This window comes from Phyllostomus hastatus, unplaced genomic scaffold (genome assembly GCF_019186645.2).
Source record: "Phyllostomus hastatus isolate PE091 unplaced genomic scaffold, TTU_PhHast_1.1 phas_scaffold_21, whole genome shotgun sequence".
In the NCBI taxonomy this organism is placed as follows: domain Eukaryota; kingdom Metazoa; phylum Chordata; class Mammalia; order Chiroptera; family Phyllostomidae; genus Phyllostomus; species Phyllostomus hastatus.
Window position 1 is genome coordinate 19,585,112 of NW_025334017.1, and position 24,129 is coordinate 19,609,240.

The 24,129-nt window shown below is 43.1% G+C and overlaps 1 protein-coding gene across 1 annotated transcript in view; it reads left to right on the forward strand.

Moving 5' to 3' along the window:
* Positions 1-12,600, forward strand: part of SDC2 (syndecan 2) — a 109,788-nt gene extending 97,188 nt beyond the window's left edge. The window contains exons 3-5 of the mRNA XM_045861413.1: positions 4,612-4,745; positions 10,298-10,433; positions 11,348-12,600. Coding sequence (XP_045717369.1) covers positions 4,612-4,745; positions 10,298-10,433; positions 11,348-11,511 — 434 coding nt within the window. The 3' untranslated portion in view covers positions 11,512-12,600. The remainder of the gene's footprint in view (positions 1-4,611; positions 4,746-10,297; positions 10,434-11,347) is intronic.
* Positions 12,601-24,129: the final 11,529 nt, after the last annotated feature.

The following is a 24,129-nucleotide window of genomic DNA, read 5'->3' on the forward strand; positions in this document are numbered from 1 at the left end:
AGATAGATGGAGTTGAGGCTTCAGCATGGGCTGGTGTTGCTTCCGCCTTGACCCCCAGCCTGGGGCAGATGATGGCTGCAAAGCAGTTCATCATTCAGACTCTGGAAAGCCTTCTGCACTGCTCAAAGGGTTATTTCTCAGCTGAAAAATAGTAGAAGTTGTAGGTAAAATTTGCACATAATATACTGTGGTCAGACACTGTTCCTACCCTTCTAACATCACTGTCAGGACACTTCTGTTACTGTCTCCACTTTTCCCGGGAGAAAACCTGAGGCACAGAGAGATTAAGTCACTTGCCTCAGGGCACACTGTTACAACATAATGGAGTGGAGACACGGACCAGGGAGTTGGGCTTGAGCGTGTGTTCTCTTTCCCTCCTTTGCTGGGCTGCCTCCTTGCGTCACAGAAGCCCACTCCAGACCAGGACACCCTGCTAGCTGATGGCCAGCCCCAGCTGGACACTGGGGTATACTGTGGTTTTGGCCAGTGTTATCTCTGTTTTCACTCCTATCAGGCTATTCTGTGGGAAAGTAAATGGACAAGAGGAAAGTGGCCCAAGGCCCAGAGGGTACTTTCCAGGGGCAGACTTAAGATGGGCATTAAGACTTCCTCCATGCATTTACCATTTCCTGGACAACTGCTATGTGCCAGACACTTTACCATGTCCCTGGGACACAGGGATGAGAAAGACTTGGTTGCTGCCCTCAAGGAACCAAGAGCCTGATGGAAGAAATGTAGAAAAGAAAAAAATAATTGTAACACCATGTCGTGAGTGACATAACCTAGCGAAGTGCTGTGCATCAAACATGTAAGGGTTAAAGCTAGAGCTCTGGTTAAAGATGGCAGATTGAACACACATGTACCTTTCAATACTCAACTGTAGTGACATGAAGGAATTGGGCCTAAATTCACATGGCCAAACAAAACAGTAGACGGGACAAAAGCCAGCATTCTGAAAGCTGGGAATCAGAGGTGCTGGAAGTGATGGACTTGGCAGAGAGGAGAAAGCTTAGTCAGCCAGCAGTGGGGGTGGGGCAGGGCGCCAAGAAGCAACCCACTGAACACAGCAGATCCCCTTGGGGCCCGGGAATGGGTGGCACTAGATGGGGGTGGAAGTGGTACGAAACACAGGATAACTGATTGAAATTCTGTTTAAGAGTCAAGCATTCCAAGGAGAACTGTGACGAGTGTGAATTGTAGAGTAGTAATCAAAAGCAGAGACTCCAGAGCCAGAGTGCCTGGATGAACATCCCAGTTCTTCTGTACACCAGCTGTGTCCTTGGTAACTTGTCCGACACGTAAACGACCTGTGCCTCAGCTTCCTCACATGTGAAGTGTGGGGAACAGTAGTACCCACCGCACTGGGCTACATAGTTAATGCATGTAAAGTGTTTAGACCAATGCCTAGCACTTACTAAATACTAAATAAATGTTGACAGTTTTTAAAAAAGCAGCAGCAGCAAGCAGATGCCCTGATTCCTTCCCACCATAACTCAGCAAAGAGACTCATGCTCCCAACCTCAGAGGAAAACTGGAGCTTTATTATCAGAAGAGGATAGAACAGAGGGTCTTTGGACTGGGAGTGTACCAGGCACAGATGGGGCTGGGGTACGATACCGGAAACAGAGAGAGCAAGGCCCTAGGCTAGGGGTTATTAAATGCTGAGCTACTCCCAGTTGTCTCCCCCCATCAGTTGTGGAACACTGACAGTCTGGCCTTTACGCTCTTTGGGGAATTGGATCAACTCAAAGGACACAGCTCCATGATGCAATACTTGCGTTGGGAGTCCCCCGACAAAATGCACAGGTCTGTCTGGACTCACGATGCCCACAATCTGACGGACCTCTCCTGCGTGCCCAGAACTTCTGGTCAGCGTTTCAGTGTTTCCCTCTTAGATGCGAAAAGACAAACAAGGCTCCCTGGACATTTATGGGAAAATGTGTAATATGAAAGATAGGGACCTCCCCACACTCCAAAATTGGGATAGGACAGAAACTTACAATGAGAAGAGAACTTACAGGAACTTAACAATGTGTTACATTTGGAGAGATAGGAAGATGCTTTAATGGTGAAAGAAGAAGAGGAATAAAGGAGCATTCTAAGAGCTGGAAAGAGTCCTTGGAGAGTGGAAATATCATGTCAGAAATGAAAAGCTCATTAGAAGATGAGAAGATACAGAGGATATTTATTCATGTATTTATTCAACAAGTATTTGTCAGTCGCCCAGCACACAGGAGAACAGATACCATCCTAGGGACACGTCAATAAATAACATGTAGCAATGCTTCGCTGATGGTGGAATAATTTTATTTATTCCTTTCTGTACTTCCCTGTTTCCAGCTTTCATCAGTGAAAATGTATTCTTTTTTAAAAAATATGTGCCCTTTTTTTAAGTAGAAATTAAAAAAAATTTAAGAAGAGACTCAGTAACAGTGAGAACTTGGAGAAACAGTTTCACAATGGAGTGGGGGGTGTGGAGGTGGTGATGTTGCTTCTGGGCAGGATAGCGTAAGCAGGACTCTCCCAGGTGGGGACATCTGGGCTGTGGGTAGGAGCATCTGGCCTCTGGGTAGGATGTCTCAGGCAGAGAGAACAGTGAGAGCTGAGGGTCAGGGTTGAGGGAGAAGTGGTCAAGGAGGCTGCCAGGTTTCTGGTTTTGGCAAGAGGGTGACTGTTTCTGATAAAGATGATAAAGCCTGTGGAAGAGCTGCCTCGGGCAGATCAGACATCTGTCTCTAACTTCATAAATGCTAGCCTGAGGGAATGTTCTACTTTACAAAACCACTTCTCCCTCACACAGACTCCCCGCACTCCTACTTTGGTGATTCATAGTCGTAGCTATTGTGAACCAAGGGGGTCTTGAAAGCCCTTAGAATTTTTTACTTCTCCTTGAAAAAATTTTTGTAAGAAAATGATTCATTGTAGGAGGAGCAGATCAAACACATTGTATGTAAAACCTTGATGGAAAACCAAGTAAGCTAATATAAAAGAGCAATGCATTTCTGGAGCCCTCATTACTAATAACATATTATATACCATTGTATGTGTACAAAATGCTCTCAGCTATCTATCACATTTGAACCTCTGGGAATTAGTTATGGCTTTTTCCCGATTACAGATGAAGAAACTAATTAATAGCCAAGTATTAATTGCCCAAGGTCATAGAGCTAATAAATGCCAGGACCAGTACTAAGTTTGTTGATGTGTTTGTTTCGTGCTGAATCCCACATTCATTCCAATACTTCCTGCCATTTCTTCTCTATCTAGTGGGTATACATGCTGAAAGTAAAGAAAACAGTTGAGATAGTAAAATATTTAAAAAGTGAACCATAGTCATAGCCCTTGTACCGTTCCCAGCACCTGACCTCTGAATTTCTCAACTTCCTGTTATATTAACCTGCCTCTGTGAGGAATTTGAGGTATTCATCATTTGTTTCTGTCTAAGGAAGTGGGTTGGTTGGATTACAGAATTTGAGTTTGAGATTTTACAAATTTGACAAGTGGTGGACTTAAAAGGAATGTTGTACTTCCATGAATGTCAGAAATGCTCAAATGTAAAATATTTAAAAAAAGAAAGAAAAGTAAAAACTAGTGCTGATGACAGTTGGCGGTTCGTGCTGAATCTTAAGGAAGGAAGACTTGACCTTTTGTGTCCAGGTGGGAAGAACGAACCTGCCACGGAGACAGATAGCCGAGAGGGGAGGGGGAAGCTGGGAAGTCAAAGCCACAGAGGCCCGGAGATCATGTACCAAGAAGGATATGGTAGCCAGCAAGTGACCAGGGGAGCTAGGAGGTTCGATTAGATGAGAACCACTCTAGAAAATGTCATTGGATCTAGAAACATGGAGGACACTGGTGACCTTAACAAAGTCAAACCAACAGTGTGATGACAGGGGCACTCTGACTAGAGAGAATGGAGCAGATGGTGAGGAAGTGAACCAGGAGGAGCTACAGCGCCCCTGGAGAAACCTGGCCATACAGAGGGGACCAAGGGCAGCCCCCTCAGATAAGGGATCACTGTGGGGCTGTTCTCCTTTTCCAGTTATTGTTTTGTTATGTTTTGAAACAGAAAAAGTAGCATGTAGAAGGGAAGAGATCTCACAGAGCAGGAAAGGTTGAACATTGCAAATGAAAGAAGGGTTACTTGAGAATGTTCATGGGAATAGTATTTTTTGAAACTGCCAGGCTACCCACAGATCCACTTTTAAATCGCTTGTTCATCACAGTGAAAACCGCTAAATTCTTTTTAAGGGAAAAATTCTCCACTGTAAAGGTTATATTTATTTATTTTTAGAGAGAGGGGGACAGAGGGAGGAAGAGGGAGAGAAACATGGATGTGTGCGATAAACATGGATTGGTTGCCTCTCTCATGTTCCCAACCAAGGGCCTGGCTGGCAACCCTGGCATGTGCCCTGACCCGGAATTTGGTCCTCAGAGTGACACACACCCACTGAGCCACACCAGTCAGGGCAAAGACTGCCAAATTCTTGATGGGCACGTATTTTGAAAGAACATAGCTCTGTCAGTGTCAACAATAGACAGCATTGTCTGTTTGTGTGGAAATCTGCATCTTGATTCATGTGCTCAGCTCATCTTTGCCGCCTTCTCCAGGAGCTGATGAGGACATGGAGAATCCTGAGCTGACCACGTCTCGGCCACTTCCAAAGATCTCGTTCACTAGTGCTGCTCCAAAAGTGGAAACCACCACGCTGAAGGTGCAGAACAAGATACCTGCTCAGACGAAGGTGCGTTATGTCTTGCATTGCATTATCAGGTCACTGTAAATTTAACTATATGGAATAGTCCTTTTTAAGAGGCCCCGTTTAAAGATATGTAAGGACAAATGGTATTTCTATTACATGATTGTAAATGGCTTTTACTTACTCTTTATGATTGTTTTGACTCTTACTCACTGACTGCTCCTTTTGTGGGTTAAGTAGACTTTGTTTTGAGAGCAAGTTTAGGTTACAGCAAAATTGAGTGCAAAGTACAGAGAGTTTCTTTCACCACTTGGCCCCATGTATGGACGGCCTTCCCCAGCATGTACATTTGTTATAATCAAGGAACCTACATCCACCTGTCATTACCTTCCGAAGCCCATAGTTTACATTCTTTGGGTTGTCATTCTTTGGATTGTCATTCTTTGGGTTGTCATTCTTTGGGTTCTGACAAATGTATAATGACATGTGTCCACCGGTACAGGATCATACAGAACCATTGTGTTGTCCTAAAAGTCCTTTGTGCTCTGCCTGTTCTCCTCCACTAAAATCTGGCAACTGCTGATCTTTTCACTGTCTCCATAGTTGTGCCTCTTCCTGAACATCATATAGCTGGAATCATATAGTATGCGGCCCTCTCAGATGGGCTTCCTTCACTTAGTAACAGGCATTTAAGGTTCCCCCATGTCTTTTCATGGCTTGATAGCTTATTCTCTGTACTTTTATTACTGAGGCCCAGCTTAGATAAAGGGTGGTCCTTTTTAAGGAACTCATAGCCAAATCAAGAAACAAAACCCTTTTGGTTTTTTATTTGGCTCAAGACAAGAAAATTTATTTTTGTTTCATAAAGAATCCGTTCCGACTTAAAACCAGTGTGGACTTTACCTGTGTTGAAACAGGTCATGGAATAAGGAGACTCCAGATACTAGTTGCAATAAGTTTTTTCTCAAAGTCTCCACCAGCCCATCATCAGTAGTATGGAAGCTTTGATCTCTTTCAGTGATATTGATGAATCCAAGTGCATCTCTATGTAGTATTCATTTTGAGAGCTGACTTATTAAGAAATAAGAACAGAGCAAAGGTACTAGCTAATGAAAACTATAAGACTTGTGATTTTGGCTTTATTAACGTTACATTGCAATTAGCTGGCCCCCCACGACTAGGTGAGCTTTTTAAGTTGAAAAATGCATATTAAAGTTTGAAGAAGGCCCATGTTTCAAATCCTGGATCTGGTCAAATCTCTGAGCTTCTCTGAGCCTGTTTCTCATGGGTCATTGAGGAGATTAAAGGTGAGGGCAGGCTGCATGGCCTCTGAGACCTGGTAAACATTCCGTAAGCCTTGACTGAACTTGGTTAGAGCGGCTGAGACCGAGCCAATTCACCAAATAAACATGTGTAATGACTGCAATAGTAGACTTTGTGCACAGTCCAGGGCAGCATGCTCCTTGTGAAAACTAAGCAACACGGTGGCCCCTTTTGGAGCTCACCCACCTGTTGGTGCCCAGCTTTAGCAGCAGATAGGATGTGGAAGGCTGTGCCATCCAAGTAGTGATAGGCCTTCTCTGGAGTAAGAGGTGCCCCTCTGCTGGCAGGAACACAGGTGGGCTTCCTGCCCTTTCATTTCTTACCCTTAGCAGAGAGCCTTTGTCTGTCCCCTCTCTTTCCCCTCCCCCATCCTCTGTCCTCTATCTTCCCGGTGACTATGAAGAGGATGGTGACTAACACAGCTGGAAGGCTGTGTGTCCAGACTGAGTGCTCACTGTGGGATTAAGAGGGCTCAGTAGCTGATCAGCTTCACAGGTCAGGTGATAGGAAAGACAGGAGCAGCTCTGTGAACACTGAGGCAGCCACACCTAGCATGGTGCGTGCATGGTGGCTGCTCCATAAATGTATTAAATTGAATGAATGAAGAAAAAAGAAGGGACAGGGTGAGAAATGCAAAGTAACAGGTGCAGTTGATGGCAGGATGGCTGACCACCTCACAGCGGGTGGGGCGCAGTTTTCCAGTGTGGATGTTGAACATGCATTTGGCTTTACTGCGTTTTTATGTGGGCCACTTGCCGTGAGTAAATCTGTAGAAGTCAGTGATCGTTTAGACTCACTAACTTGAGGTAAGAAACTCAGTTTTGGTGTTCAATGATAAAAAGTAGTATCTTAACCCAAATCTAATTTGACTTAGAGTTCTGCTCCATTGACAGCAATGGATTAACCATTGATTTAAATTTTTAAAAATTGGCTTTAAGGAAGTAATTATGTCAGATCGATATAAAGAAGATAGGTATTTGGCAGATGAGCTCAGAGATTAAGGATGTCTAAACATCTTAATATATTTGTATTCCTAGTATCATTTGTGTTCAATATAATAATAATCAATTTTATTCATTTATGGGGGATTTATTGAGGGCTACTCATTATGTGTCAAGTACCATTCTAGGTACTGATAATTGATAATATTGACAATGAAAAAATATTAGTAATACTGATTACATTTTAATTTTGTAGTTACATGGCACAGCTAAATTAAACATTGCCTTCAGGATACTACTAGTGTAGAGTTTGCTTTTGAATGGGTCTCACAGTGGCATTAATGTCACCATTATAGATATTCTTCCTAGTTTGTTGTAAATTTATGTGACAAAAATAAAAAGAACACAGTTAATTGTTTGAGCAGAACATTGCTCTTAATCTTTTCCTTCTATTACATTTCCATGGCATTTAAACAAGGAGACATGGATGTGACAGGTCTTTAATTGGCTTCATTTAATCATCTGTGCTGCCTTTGGTACTTTCATTTTGCACATATACGCACGAGTTAAGGTATTTCCGATTAATTCTATACCATAAAGAAAAATCTTCTTAGTGAAGCCCCTGCTTCCATACCATAAAACCTTCCATTTAAAGAATACGTGTCCTCTCCAGAGCACCTGGAAACTCTGCTCTGATGGACCATTCCTCTCAGTTCATGGTGCCCCAATTCTGTGTAGCCCTCCTGCCCCCCCCCCCGCCACCCACTTGCACCTCTGAGATGCATGCTGCTTCCTGGCTGCTGGATTGGAAGCTGAGTCAGAGGAATTGAAGTGTTAGCTCTCTCAAATGATTCTAGGGACTCAAAAAACCTGAGGGGACATCATGTCATTTTTCTTGACAATGGGACAGAGAAGATGTGAATAAGCTAAACTCAGTCTCTGACATCACAGTAGCTGCTTATGTCTACTTCCTGTGCTACCAGAACTTTCTTACCTCCTTCCCTTCCCTCGTCACACACCTGATATCCACCCATCGGAGTTTACCCTCTCCTTTCCTAATCTCTAGGAGCAGTGCTAATGAGCAGTGAAAATGTTCCTAGGTTAAAGCCCAGGCAATCCATTCTCTTATCTGTTGAGTTGTCAGTCCTTCTGACAGGCAGTGGGTTCCTGATGGGATTTCACAAGAAGAAAGGAGAAAACTCAAGCAGTGTACTGCCTGGGAGCTTCCCTCTTCTGCTTTATTTTTGTACATGAAGGCTGGGGAGGACCTTTTCATGTTTTCGTCTCCCACAATGATGTGAGAGAACAGTGAGATTTGTGATGCATTTTGTGCAGCTATGAATGATAATTTACCCACAGCCTCTGCTTTTTGTAACTTACAGCATGTTGAGGTTTCAGTCACTAGAAGGTTTCTTGTGGTTTAGGAAAGGAAGACACTTTATCTCACTTGACTACAGCTGAGCGTCACTGGAAGCCTAGTGCTCTGTTCACCGAGGCAGGGACCCCCAGACCTCACCTACTCTGAAGTTCAGATGGGTCTACCTGGTCTAGTTTATGGTTCTTCCTAGAGATGCCCATGACCATGAGGCACCCCAAGAAGATGAGATCTTTTAAAGGTTATTTAACGGTCTAGCCATAAGTAGCAGGCTGCCACTTTCGGTGAACCCTGGCTTTCAGAAAGCAGTCAGTCACTTAACTGGGCCCCAGCTCAGACTCCTAATGAAGATGGTTGGCTGTTCTTAGGAAGAGAAGTGGCGCTAAAAGCGATTATCATCTTCAATAATAGCCCAGTGCAACTGACAGTGTTTTCTATCAATAGTAATGACTGGCAAGGCTCACAGAGGATAAGCAACTCATGTGAACTGAGATTGTCTAACCCAGTAGTTTTCAATCTACAGAATCGTCTGGAGAGCTTTATAAAAAGCAACAATAACAAAAATCACCAGTAGTTTTCCCACCCCAAACCCACTGAAACAGAGTCTCTAGTGGTAGGGTTTGCTTTTTTTTTTAACTTTGTAGGTTTCATTGTAACTGTAGGTCATCCATACAAGATGGACAGTGATGGAGCTGAGTATTAGAAGGCCAACAGATGATGTATGTGTTGTTGTTGTAGACTGTCAAGTGTCCTAGGGTTTTAAAGAGGTGAAAGATGAGGGAGGGCTTTGTCAAGGGCAAATGGACAGTGAAAGAAGTGGAAGATTTGGACTGGAGTTGGGAGAAACGCATGAACCAAGGCGCAGGTATTAAGATCAGTTTTGGTAAGTGGCAATAGAGAAGGCTGTGCAAGGTTTCCTCCTGGGCATTAAGCTGGGGGGAGACCAGAAGCTGCCCAATATGTGCAGTTATGAGGTTGTTGCAAGAACTAATGTCATGCGTTATAGACCTGAACGAGGCTGCGGAGATGAGAACGCAAGGGAGGAATGTAGTTGGAGAGAGTGGTGGGGGGCAGATTGGCAGGGCTGTGCACAGCAAACTGATACAGTTTGGAATATGCAAAATAATAACTTTGGGGGAGGCGCAAAAGAATACTTGGAAATAGAAAAGAAGGTTGATCTGATTCAGTGCTGCAGCCAAGGGTTAGTGTCCTATAAGTGCTGGGTAGATAACAAAGCTGACTGGAGATGAGGTTTTGAGAGTTATTATCTTAAGATTTACACATACATAATTGTGGAATACCCGAGAACCTGAGTGTTCTTCACTGGTTGAAAAAACACTGCAGCGATCTAGGAACGTGGTATGAGTTAGGGTCACACAGGAGCTCCTTGCAGACCCTGGGTCCCCTGAAGCTCTAGTTCAGGGTTCACTGAACACATAAGAATGCATAAGTGAAAGGGAGGGTTGTACCCATAGGGTAAGCCTGAGGGCTACTCCCCACAGAGTGGGATCAGGAAGAACCCTTAGAGAGCACCTGCAGAGAATGCCTAAAAGGAAGCTGTCACAGTGCCCTGTGTCACAAGGCCAGGGACTAAGGAGAATTGAGACAGTGCCACTGGGTTGGAGCAGCCAGAGAGAGGTGGTGGCCTAAAGTCAGAGGAGTGGTGAGAAAGTACAGATCTTATGAAACGTCAATTAAAACAACCTAACCACGTCCTTAGGGTTGTTATGAACTCACTCTCTATCTTGCCTACACATGTGATGGCTGTTATATAAAACCATGAACTACATGGGTTTGTCATAGGACTCACCCATGTGGTAAAACATTACACAAAGTGATTATCCCAATTAGTTCCTAAACCTATTGTTTGGGGGGGGGGGAGCAACTTTGAAATATACTCATTATCTTTTAAACACATTAAGAAAAATCTTTACAATCTTTCCCTTTTCCCATACCAGTCACCTGAAGAAACGGATAAGGACAATGTTCACCTCTATGACTCAGGAAGAAAAGTGGACCCAGCTGAAGAGGATACAAATGTGTATACTGAGAAGCACCCAGACAACCTGTTTAAAAGAACGGAAGTCCTGGCAGGTGAGCAGCCTGGTAGGGGTCAGGTGAGAGGGCCCTTAAACGGGCCTCCCTGTTTGTGTGATTCAGTGGTGTGGGCAAAGCTGGCTGAGTGTCACCTTTCTACTGAAAGCAGTTGGGAGTTTGGGGGTCGCATTCCAAAATGAGAGGTAAGAGGCAAATTCTGTCAACTCCCTCAGCCTTGGCCTTGACCAGCCATTGTGGGGATCTGGGGGTGGGGGAAGAGGAAAGTTAAGATTGTTCTAGAACAGCTGGGCATGGGGGATGGCATGATGTGAGACAATCAGTCAGTCTTGCTCCAAGTCATTGCAAAATAGGAGAAGGAAAAGTTCCTCTCGGAGAAGGCAATTGACATAAGCAACACCCAAGGCATTAAGGATGTTTCTCAAATTAACTTATCTGGTGAAAGTATTAGCATTTGTTGTTAAAGGGGAAGATTTGCAAGATTTAAGAACACTTAATCCTGGAAAGGATTGTGCCAAATCCAAGTCTGGGGGTGGAGGAAATTGCTTGCTTTTTTCCTATTTACTCTCACAAAATTTAAATAAATCATATCATGCTTTGTGTTTTCATTGAAAAAGCAGTTAGAAAATGAGACTATGAAATGTGAGAACTGAAAAGACTAAAGAATCTTTAAGTATGGAATCCATCGAGTTCACAGCCAGACTTTTCTTATTGAGGCTTTTGGGTGATGCCATTGATACAAATCAGAGAAAGTATTGTACCTTTCCGAGGAATGTCAGAGTTGCGCAGCTGCCCGGTTGCTTCATTGAATCCAGTTTTTACATTCTGGGGGGTTTTCACATTAAGCCTTTCATGAAAGTGTCATAAAATAGTTTTGATAATAGGCTTGACAAAGCTATTTCTGCAACCATTGAATCTCTTCTAAAAGCAATCTCCCTGTTGGTGTGTTGCAGCCGTCATTGCTGGAGGAGTGATAGGCTTCCTCTTCGCCATTTTCCTCATCCTGCTGCTGGTGTACCGCATGAGGAAGAAGGACGAAGGAAGCTACGACCTTGGAGAGCGCAAACCATCCAGTGCTGCTTACCAGAAGGCACCTACTAAGGAGTTTTATGCGTGAAACTCCCACTTAGTGTCTCTATTTATGAGATCACTGAACTTTTAAAAATAAAGCTTTTGCATAGAATAATGAAGATCTTTGTTTTTTGTTTTTTTCATTGAAGAGCCATTCTGGCACTTTAATGATAAAAATCCCATTGTATTTAAAACTTTTCATGTATTTCTTTAGAACATAAAATTACAACTTAACATCTGCAGTGTTCTGTGAATAGCAGTGGCAAAATATTATGTTATGAAAATTCTCAATATTCATGGAATCAGTTGAAACTTTTATGCGCAAATATGGAATGATTGTTTTTACTCAGTGGTTCAAAGAGGAAAGCTGTTTGATTTGCGTCCGCATGTTTCCCACCGACCCAGCCAGGTTGGTCTTAGTTTGTTAATTTATCTGTCGTTCCCTTCTCCTCTGCTCTCTCCTCGTGTCTCTTGGAAAACAAAACTCTCTGCCTTTTGTAGCTGTTATAGTGCAATTTGTCTTTGGATAATTCAGATAATGGTAATTTAGTGTATATATGATTTTCAAATATGTAAACTTTAACCTACACTTTGTATAAATTTTTAAGTGTCGGACTATCCATTTTACACTTGCTTTGTTTTTCATTACCTGTAGCTTCAGGCAGATTTGCAACAGCAAATTAATGTGTAAAATTGGATTATTACCAGAAAACTGTTTAGTCATATCTAATCAGATCCTCTTTTGGGAGGATATGGTGTGAGTTACTGACAAGCCTCAGCAAACCCAAAGATGCTAACAGTATTTTGACAAGTTGCTGCAGATTCCTTTGGCCACTGTATTTGTTAATTTCTTGCAATTTGAAGGTACGAGTAGGGGTTTAAGGAAAAATCAGTTTTTGTTCTTAAAAATGCATTTAAGTTGTAAACGTCTTTTTAAGCCTTTGAAGTGCCTATGATTCTATGTAACTCATCACAGACTGGTGTTAATGAGTATATATAACAGTTAAAAAAGTTGGTATTTTATAAGCACAGACAATTCTAATGGTAACTTTTTTGTAGACTTACACATAGACATAAATTGTAATTTGGGAACATAAAAACTACTGAATAAATCATGTGGCCTAATAATTGAAAATGTCACTGTTATAAATTTTGTACATTTCGATCAAATGTACATCTCCCCTTTGCCATTGACCATCCGCTCTCCAGGATGACGTGGGTTTGGTTTCTCAGCATTCCACAGCATCTGTACATCACCACCGAAGAGCTCCTCATTAGAGGCTGGTACAGCTTCACTTCCGAATTGGCCAGAGGAATTCTGAATGTATCATCTTGTGTGTATTGGGGTGTAGATGTTAGAAGACTGCCGGGGTGGGAATGGTGATGTTTGCAACCCCTACAGGAGAGCTGATGGCAGTATTGAGACACATGCCTGCTTTTGCAAACAATGTTTAAGGCTATCAATTCCAAAGAACTGAAGGGAGCTTTCCTGACGTCGGTATCTAAGGTTTAGTTTTATAGATTGATTTACCTTTGAAACTATGCTCTAAATCTCTCCTGAAGCTTAACCGAAGCACTAATAAATGGAATACCATCATTCACACCATAGGGAAGGAAAGAGGGGCACGGAGGCTCTCTGTATGAAAAGGAGGGCCTCACTGCTTGGGTTGAAACTGTGAGCAAGCAGTAATGCATGAGGGGGAGATGGAAGGAGGGTCCCCTGCCTGGGCACTGCTTTCTAACTGAACATTGCCTTTTTCTATGTTACCATTAATTTTGCTTTACACTGTGAGCTTCCAAAGTAGGAAGAAGATGGCAAAACCGGCAACCTCTGCGACATGTAATTTACTTTAAATAAATATGAATATTTCATTTAGAGAACATTCCCTGGAATTGCCACAGAACTCATTTCTTTACAAAAATGTAAAGCAACACCTGGAACAGTGTTTACTTAAATTCTTAATGGCCTTAATTCTCAAATTCCTGCCCCATCACTTACAGAACGAATTTGCATTGGAGTGATTAAAAGGAGGTGACAGCACCTTCTAAAGCTGCATGCTCTCCTTCAGTTTCAAGGTAAAGAATCCGGTGAGCATACCTCTAACAGTGCAAAGCATAGTGAAACTCAGTTCGTAGAATAACAACTGCTTGGAAACTCTATGCCAGGAAGAGAAAAATTCTGGCAAATATTTTGTCACTGCTGTAAAGCAAAATATTTGTTAAAGTGCCAAAATAAAGTCTGTCATGCTGAAAGTAAAAAAAAAAAATCATTGTATAGACTGACATCCAGTTTTCTTCAACTGTATGTTTTCTGCCTACTTTTATTATTTTTTTAATTTTAAGATGCAATAAATAGTGCTATAAAAAGTGTTAGTTATGATTACCGAGTTCAGAAAAATTTTGGTCGACTATAAATATTAAAGCCAATGTCAAAATTTCCTGTTTCCTTAACCACATGTAAATGATTTCCTTTGTGTGAATATGGCTTTGTGTTTGAGAGACCTAAAATATTTAAACTGACCCGTTTTCAGTATATGGGGGGAAATGGGATGAGCTCACTTTTTTTGAAAACTTTCAACCACAGCGAATAGTACCTGAACTTCAGGATTAGGACCTGGTTAATACAATTGAATGTAGGTTGGACAAGTATGCAGAAATTGCCATCTATGAATGTTAAAAGTTGATAGTTTCAGATCAACGGTTTAGTGAATGTGTAATGCACATCTTTTTTGCAAAGTGGATGAAATGCACTTGCTTATTGAGGATATAGTTTCTCTGTGTAGAGTTTAGGAAACTAAGCTACATAAGTAGAACATAATCAATGACCTTACTGTGGTTGCCCTAAAGAAATAAAAGGTCCCACAATGATGCCAGTTCCCGCAAGAACAGGTGCAACAACAACGTAACAGTTTTTATGAGCTTATTTCTTCACTATCTTGGACATTTTGAAACCTTAAGGAAAACTTCTGTTGGGGCAAAAATATTAAAACCTGAAAATATTACAGGGCTAAATTTATGAGCAGGATCTTTTTTATAGCTTGATTATAATTATATTGTATAATGGGGTGGTAGAAAAATACATTTTTAATACCTTGGGTTTAAAAAGGCAGTGACTTCAGGCAACAGAAGCTTTAACTGGAGCTAGTAAGCTTTTCCTGACAGCGATGAGACCCCAAGAGGTTTCTGATTAAAAGTAATCATGCCAGATGATAAATGGAGTATTATGAATTGAGTAATCACTAAGGCTTTCCCAGTGCTAATATTTTATTACAATAGTGAAATTTGAGATTTGGCCATTTCTGGGGAATTAGATTTTGCTGGCATAGGACACTTTAAAAAGGGTAGAACAACTGTCTTTTATTTAGTGGTAAAAGCAGTGTTAGCATGAATTTTGTCCCACCCTCCTAACTGGCTGACTTCACACGTAACGATTTACGGTTCTAAGATTTCATCCCTTTTTGTTTATCTGCTGCATATGGTCTGTAGCAGGGTTTTTTCTGACAAAGGAATTGTGGTCGCTTTGGGAGCAATTGGGTTTCCTGAGAATCCGCTAGAAGGGTATAACCCAAGCAATAGTTCTAACACACAAATGACAGAGTGAAGCTTTAGACTTTGGTTCTTCAGCTTTGGGCTTTGGTTGTACTGAGCACAGCCTCATCAATTGCAGTAGCCTTGGCAAAAGGGTTTTTGCCAAGTTCAGTGGTGAACTAGGTAGACAGAGATGCTGCTGTCATGGGGTTTCGAGAGGGGTGCAGAGTGGAAACTAAATCAATGAATAAAACAAGTGGGAATTATCAGTCCGTGGCAATTTCCATGATGGACATAATGCAGGCCAATGTAAGCGACTGGAAGATTGCATCGGCCCAGATAGGCTGCACATGCTGCAGGAACAACCTTAAAGTCTTAGCCACTCAAAACAGCACAGGTTGATTTCTTACAGATGTGACGTGTCTATGGGTTGGCAGTTCTCTGAATAATTGTCATCCTCAGGCCAGTGGAGTAGCCATTATCTGGAACGCTGCTTATCACTGAGGTAGAGGGAAAGTAGCAAGCAGTGAAGCACCTGGTGGCTCTGAAGGTTTCCACCCAACAGTGACACAATGCTTCCACCCACATTTCATTGGCCAAAGCGGCTCATGTGGCCACACCTAACTTCCAGGCTACTGAGAAGTGCCACCCTATTTTGTTCCCATCAGAGGAAGAAGGGATATTTGTGAACAACTATAATCACCATGGCCTGGTCAGGAGAGATTTCTGAGAGGTTAAGGCTGAATGGTGTGGAACCAGTGGTACTAAGTCAGGACAAGCGTTCCAGGCTGTGGGAAGCCCTAAACAGGGAAGGAGCTTTGTGTGTTGAAAGAACAGTAACGAGGCCAGTGGTCCAAGAGGTGGAATAAGAAGGCTGAGGTATGTAATTGCCTTATATTTTTGTGCACTTATACTTTATTCTCCTCAAGGAAGCTAGGCTAATCTCTACAATAGATTTAGATTTACAGTTTGACTTTATGTTACTCCCTTCAATGGCTCCTATAGCACTTAGAATAAACTCCTGACAGTTGTCCTCCAGAACTTCAAGAACTAACCACTGGACAGTGCGTAATAAGGAGACACAGTGGGGCAGCACGGCCACTTAGGAAGCCATGATCGCCACCTTGGGGAGGAAACGATGGCGGCTTGGCCTCAGATGGTAGTAGCAAAGGTGGAGAGGACTGGAGAGGAACTGTTCTGGGAGGTGGAATCAACTGATCTTGTAAAAGGTTAGAAGGAGTGGGGAGTGAGGAAAGAACAGAAGCAAAGATAACATCCCTGTTTTTGGCTGAGCTGGGTGAGTCACGTATTTAAGAAGGGCCATATCGGGGAGCTGGCTGATGAAACAAGAGTTCCCTTTGGGCTGCATTAAGTTAGGACTCCTAGGCACCCAAATGGAGGTGTCAGGTGAACAACTGAATGAATCTAGAGCTCAGAGGAGGTCTGAGCTGGAGATAACTAATTTAGGGGCAGCATCCATTGTTGGTATGCTGACGCACTCCCTTCTCTTTTCCTGCTCTGCTCAATATAGAAGTTCGAGATGGGGGGGAGGGATGACCCATGCAAACCACATTTCCCAAGCTTCTTTGCCAATGGCTTCTGGGAAAGTTTGGCCAATAGAAGGTACTGGCAAAAGACTAAAGGTCAGCAGGAAGAGAGAAGCCAGAGTCCTTTGCCCTCTCCCTGCTTTACATTAGTGAATCTTCTCCAGGGTTTGAATTCCCAAGGACCAGGTCTCCAAGTTCCCAGCTCCCACTGTCCTAACTCTCATAAACCCCACTTTCCCTCTTTATCTCTCACCTTTAGGGAGGGTAGCAGCTTCCGGCTGTCGCTATTCTCTGGGTTATCTTGCCCTTCACAGTTTGCCCTTCCAGCTCTTCCAAGTTAAAGTGTCCACTTCTACCAGGACACTAATAACATACAGTGTGTACTGGGTTGTTTTTAAGTAATTGCGTGGAGGAGGAGGAACTATTTGAATATTCAGAAAATAACTGAATATCTTTGTAACTAATTCCCTGGAGTAAATGCCCTCTACGCATTACCCTCCTGTGTTCCATTTCCCTTCCTGGACCCCAACTGACGACAGCGGAGTGAGCAGCACGTATAAGGTGTTAAAAGCCACGGGACTAGATGAGAGTATCTGGAGAGGTAAGTCGATGGAGGAGGAGGATGGCCCTGGGTTGGCCCTCTAGCACCCTCTGTCTTGTTTAGATGAACTATCGCCAGATTCATTCTTCAGCTCTGGCCATAGGACTGGATTTCCATTTCAGCAGATGCTTAGCAGGGAAATAATCTTTAATCGCAAAGGGGAAAAAATCTCCCTAACGTATCGTAGTGAGCTCATTTTTGAGCAAATTAATAAACAAGTTAAAGTATCCACTTCTACCAGGACACTAATAACATACAGTGTGTACTGGGTTGTTTTTAAGTAATTGCGTGGAGGAGGAGGAACTATTTGAATATTCAGAAAATAACTCTATTATCTGTGTTTAGTGGGAAGATAGCAAACAAAATAGGAGTTCTTCCACTCGTAGCCTTGTCTGGGGCCACTGCAAGCAGGACTCTTGCCTCTTTAGTGATATTCTGCTCAGGTAGATGCCAGACTCAGCTAGGGTTTCCTCTGTGCAGGCCAATTGCTAGGGAAAGCAGTAAAGGTGGTAGAAAATGGAGATGGACTTGATCCCATGTCAGACCCAGAACTTGAGGGTCATAAAAAATCTTTTCTGATGACCCATTTCAGTCCTTTTCTTCTTTTAATATGTCACCCCCCCCCCCCCACTTAGCTCATTTTTTTTTCACATGTAAGTTAAAGATAGTAACACCTCCTACATTGGCTTTGTGGGAATTCAGTGATGCACATTTAATGAGGTGGCGCACTTAGCATCTGGAAGGACATTGACACAGGACCATTTATTTATTCACTCCCCCACCGAAGGTTTCCCAGGCACTCACTGTGCACCAGGCATGCTTCCAGGTCCTCGGAATATAGGCACCGACGAAACAAAGTCCCTCTCTTAACAGACTTGTATTCTAGTGGGAAGAGACTGACAATAAATACGTAACATAGCAATGAGAACGTGACATTTCAGCAGAGGCTTGGAGGTGGTGAGGGATTAAGTCATGATGGGTGGGGGAGGAACTCTGGGCAGCTGGGGAGCATTTCAGGCAGAAGACATAGCAAGTACCAAGGCCCTGAGGGTGGCTGAGGAGCAAGTGACCTACACAGGCTAGCGTGGTGGGCAGCCAGTGAAGGATGCGTGGGCCAGATGTATCTGTACGTCCTCGTAGCCGACGTGAGGACTCTGGAGGAATGTTGTGGGATTTTGAACCAAAAAGAGGCCTTATCTGGTCTACGCTTAAAATTCTTAAGCATTCTTAAGACTTTCTTAAACCTTAACAGGTATCAGAATCACTGGGAGAACTTGTTAAAACACAGGTTTCTAGGCCCCGCCTCCAGAGTTTCTATAGGTGGCATTTCCAACATCTTTCCTAGGGACAGCTGCTGCTGTTAGTCCAGGGGGCCCACTTGGGGAAGCACTGCTTCAGAGAGGTTGCTTTGATACTGTGTTGAGAATAGGTTGGTTGCAGGTGGTGAATGTCAGCAGAGACATAGCAGGAAGACTGGTGAGATGCTACAGCAGTATTCAGGGAGAGAGACAATCATGGGGGATGAAGTGGTGAGATGTGATCGGATTCTGGAGAGCCCAAGTGGCCACCATGTCTGGAGAACCTGGGTGAAAACATAATAAATGGCTTATTGACAGTACATCATAATATACTCATCTCCCAGATGGCCACAAGTTCTAGACTCTTCTCCTTAGGATATCAGGATCACTGTCCTGATCCAGCCCCCATCAACCTCACTCCTTTTGTAACAGGGTGCAGCCAAGAGGGGAGCCCCAAATGGGGATTTGTAATAGGGTCCAGAGGAGCTTGGAGATAATTAGCTCCACACCACAGAGCCACACCAGCCCAGAATGCGGGCAGCTGTGGCTAATCGTGAGAGGAGCCGGAAATGGGGCTGCAGAGGAAGAATAACGCTGGGATTTAAACAGAGGCACAGCAGCCATTGGGCGTCTCTTTTGGGGACCACGTGTCTGTTTAGGACTACAAGGCTTTGCTGTCTTGGTTGGGACCATGAGGCTTGGGTGAGAGTCAGTACCACAAGGCTTTGGAAGTGCTCCCCTTTGCCACGTGGAGGATGCTGGGAGGACTGTGTGCATTTGTGGGGAACTTTAGTTTGTGTTATTTCAAATGAATAATAAATTCCTTTCCTTTTCACTGATCTCTGGTATTAAGAGACATCTTTCCTCAGGCAGCCGGCAAAATGAACCCAGTAGGTGGGGAGGAGCCCCCTGTAGACTGTAACACCTTCTCTTCACTCCAATAGACTTCAACATATACCTTTACCCAGCCTTGTGTAATACGTACCTTCTTTTGCCTTCAGTTCTACATGTGTAGAGGACACAGACCAGGTAGGATTCATTTTGCCACTCCTAACCCACCGTTAGCGCCCAGTGCAGGTCCCAACACTGGATGACGGTGCGTACACGCATCATCTGAGCTCTCACCAGCCTCTTACTTAATTCCTCTCTGAAATTTAGTAAGAACTCATATGTCTGGGACCTTCAGCCAAACAAAGCAAAACAAACAATTTATATTATGTCAAAACTCTAAACAGAATTCAAGTAAGTAGGTGTTCACAGATACTTGTTAAAACCTTGGGCTTGAACTTTGCCTACTTAAAACACAGAAAGTACTTTGATGGGTTAATGGTTTTCTTACAGATACATTTTATCATTCTTAGATAAATATTTAGCATTTATACAGGGAGCTTATTAGTGTTTTCTTCCTTTGTTCTCTCAATATTTCCGTTATTGTGCCACATAATCACCATGCTGGATCCATGCTGTTCCGAGATCAAAAACTACCCTTTTTATGAACCTCTCTTCCATTTATGTGAACGAGGCTGGGCTGTAAACATGGTATGAAAAAAATTCCTATATGCCATCTTGATTGCTAACATCTGTTCAAATTTCCATTCATAAATTTAAAATTCAGGCTTCTGCAGCCATCTGTTTTCTTGCAACAATCTGAAAAGAAGAAAAGCCTAAGGCAGCTGTGCAGGTGGGAGCAGAGCTTCTGCCTGGCTTGGCCAGCCTTCCCGAGCTCTTGCCTCGCTCTCTTTTTCCTCCCTGGCAGAATGGGCATGCCTTTCCTCCCTTCACGCTGGGGTTTCAATCCTTGTGCTTGTTTCCTGTCATACTGGGAGACGAGATGGGAAATGGCCGATCTTTTTTTTTTTTTTGTAATCCACACCTGTTTTTAGTTCATTTAATCATGTTAACCCTGTCTTCTGGACAATGTGGAAAAAAATGTATCTTATTGCTTTTCAGTGCCTTCTATGTTTACTTGTCTCTGTCTCTGTCATCCCCTCTTTCACACACACACACACACACACACACACACACACACACACACGCAAGTGGAGCGCCCATTTTATGAACAAGAAGGCAGGAACTGAAGTTTTTCTATCAACTTGCCTCCAGTTGCCTGGCAATCTCAGCAGACTCTGGAGAACAGGAACCCATTGCTTGCCTAGATCACAGGCAATTTTCTAGCTGAGCCACTGGGCCTCTCGTTGGGAATTTCTTCGTGGATTACTTTGGCATGGTTAATGGATATGATTTGGCAGCTGCGGGACCCAGATGCCCAGCTAGGCAACGGCTCTTCTTTATTTTGCTCTTGGCTGTGTCATCTATGTCTAAGGGACTGGGCTGCTTCTAAAGCCACTTGGCATCATTCCAGCGGTGCTCTTGCAGCAACTGTAAAATGCCTTCGAAAGCTGACGTGACATTTCGGGGGCCTGCTGGGCTACAGTGCTCTCCCAAGTGCAGCCAAGCTCGGGACTCAATTTCAGCTTTATATGAGTATTTTGTTTCTAGTTTATCTTGAGAAGTCCTCAGCAAACCCCATGCAGAGTTTAGTTTGCATTCAAATGTCTCTCTGACATTAGAACCTCCCCAGAACGAGTGAGGGCCCACCAGTCCCAAACCTCACTTTACTCGTCCTGCACGTAAGCTGGTTTGTGGGATCCTCAGGCTGGGTTATGTACTCACTTTCATTCTCTCTGACATAGCTTTTATGGATAGCTTATGACTGCTATTCTAATCTCACTGTGTGACCTGGAGTGAGTCATTTAACCATTCTGACAGCTTCTTGACATGCCACGAGAGTAGACGATGTCAAAACTTTGCCTCCCTCATTCTTGCTGGCTTGCGGTTCATTGGGGTGATGTTTGCGAGTCTGAGGGAGGGCTCGGCTAGCATTCTGATGCAGGACTACTCAACTTACAAGTTACCCATAATTCTGAACAGCTGTTGTCACTCCATCAGAGGACTCCCTGCCACTGATTTCCCCAGGCCCTCCCATACTGTCACAGAATCCTGGAGCAGAGCAGTTTCTGCTCCCCTCTTTGTTCTAAGAAACATTGCCCTGTCCCCTTTCCCTGCTCCCTAGGCCCTCAGGGCTCCAGGTGGAGAAATGTTCAGAGACAAGGTGAGAGGCCTTAGCTTACAGCTCACTTCTCAGGGTTTAAAAGGCTCTGGAACAGAGATGACAAATACCCGGATTGGGGTCTGTTCTTCCAGCATGGTTATGCTCTTCTGCTCCAGTAGAATTCTCCAGAATTCTCCTCCAGACAGTGTCTGTGCAACCACAAGGAATCGATCGGAACTGGATTGGAAGATACAACCCTATTTACCATCCTCCGCCCAGAGGGGCACTGGCCTTGAGACCATAGTAGCTCTAAACTGGCGATGTTGTGAGTTAAATATAGGTTGGCCTAGGAGTCAAACCTAATTTGCAATACGGTTTTGGTGGGAAATGCATTGGAACTTGAAGCATGAGCTTACAAAGTGAACTTTTGGAAAGCAATTGGTACATAAATTGGAATTCTCTCCTGTTGTTGGGTACGTGGTGGTACAAGTGACTGCATGGGTTGATGCTGAGAGTTTGTGCTGCCTACTTCTAACCCTGTCCCTGCCTCTTACTGGCTGTGTGACTTTACACAAGTTAATTAACCACTCTGCAGCTCACTTCCTTCATCGGAAAATGGGGAAGGTAATAGGATTACCCTGCGGACAGGGTTATTATGATGATTAAAAATGTATTATTTGTAAAGTACTTAGATTAGTGCCTACTGTACAGAAGACACAACATGAATTAAAATAAATACCACGTGCTAATCTGAACTGGGAGGCTATATCTGTTTCCTTTATTTTCTGCATGAAACAAAAAACAGAGTTGATCACGAATTTTGTATTTGTGTAAGTGAGGTGCTATTGAAGTCTATTCATAATGTATTCAATACTTAACAAATATATTCATTCATTTAATACTCCCGGTAACCTTCTGAAGCAGGGTATTAGTCCTCATTTTACAGGTGAGATAACAGACATTTTCTATATGGTGTTAAAGTGAACTGACACAGCCGTACACACCCCTCAGACACATGCAGTAGAGTCAGTGACCTTATGTCAGAGACAAGGGGAGGCCTCAGGGACTTTGCTGAAATATCGTCTGTAACATCAACATGTCCCAGGTAATACAAATGTGTTATTCAAGGTTGTGAAGACTGACCCCAGTGACTCCTTTCCCCTAATCCTGTGATTTAAATTTTACTTTAAAAATCATCTTCTGCCCTGGCTGGAGCGGCTCAGTGGATTGAGTGCCAGCCTGCAAACCAAAGGGTCACCAGTTCAATTCCCAGTCAGGGCACATGCCTGGGTTGCAGGCCAGGCCCCCAGTAGGGGATGTGTAAGAGGTGACCACACATTGATGTTTCTCTCCCTCTCTTTCTTCCTCCCTTCCCCTCTCTCTAAAAATAAATAAATAATAAAAGTCTTTTTAAAAATCATCTTCTAATACTACAGAAACAGGGCATTACATCATTGTATGTTAGAAAATAAAGACAAGCAAAAATATAAGAGAATAAAACGGTATTCTTGCCACTCAGTGAGTACTAGTGCTAAGGTCAGAACTTTATTTGTGTTTCTCTTTTTCCACAAAATGAGATCACACGATACATACTACTATTCTATTATCTGCTATTTTTTTCCTTTCAAGTCAATGATTTCCACTTTTCCATTTCAACACATTTTATCTCATCTAATAATAAACCATATTTACATTACCCAAGTGTCTCCAAACGTGCCTCATGGCTGTTTATCCAAACTTGAATATCATCCAGGACCATGTTTGCATCTGCTTGTTTTAATCTATTCCTTTTTTTCTGACACAGATTTGTTGAAGAGTCCGGGCAGTTGTCCTGCCTCCCTGACCTTTCTTTTTTCTGAAACAATCCCAAATTTATAGAAAAGTTGCAGTGCAAGTAATTTGCTCTTCATTTCTGAAGCCTGTGTGAGTAAGCTGACGACACGATGCCCCATCACATCCAGACGTCTGAGTGTCTATTTCCTGCAGAAAGACATTCTTTTACATGACCGCAGTCAGGAAATTCATGCTGACACATCACTACCCCTAGCCCCCAGACCCCTTCAGTTTTCCCCAGTGGCCCAGTAATGCCCTTTAGATGAAGATCTAAATGTTCATCTGGAATAATGTGCTTTGAGTTTTGCTGTCATATCTTCTTTGTCTCTTGTGATATGGAACATTTTTTAATTTTTCCTTGACTTTCGTGACCTTGACATTTGTAAAGATTAGAGTCTAGTTATTTTGTAGAATGTCTCTCCAGTTAGACTTGTCTGCTGTGTTTTCCTGATTAGATTTAGGCTGTGCACCTTTGGCACACATATCGCAGAACTGATGCTGTACTCTTGTCATTGCACCGCACCGGGTGGCTCAAGGTTTAGATTTGTCCCATTACCGATGATGTTAGCTTTGACCATCGACTGTGATGTCATCTGCCACCCAGGCATTTTTCCTTTTGTGAGAGGTCATTTAAGACGAGGTCAATATCTTGTACTATTTCTTACACTAGCAATTTATTTATTTATTCCTATCAGCATAGACACAGAAATTTCTATTTTATTAAGTGGGTTATAACCTGTTACTACATTTGTTTTTACACTTACATTGGTCCATATTTGGCTAGTGGGAGTCCCTTCAAGCTGGC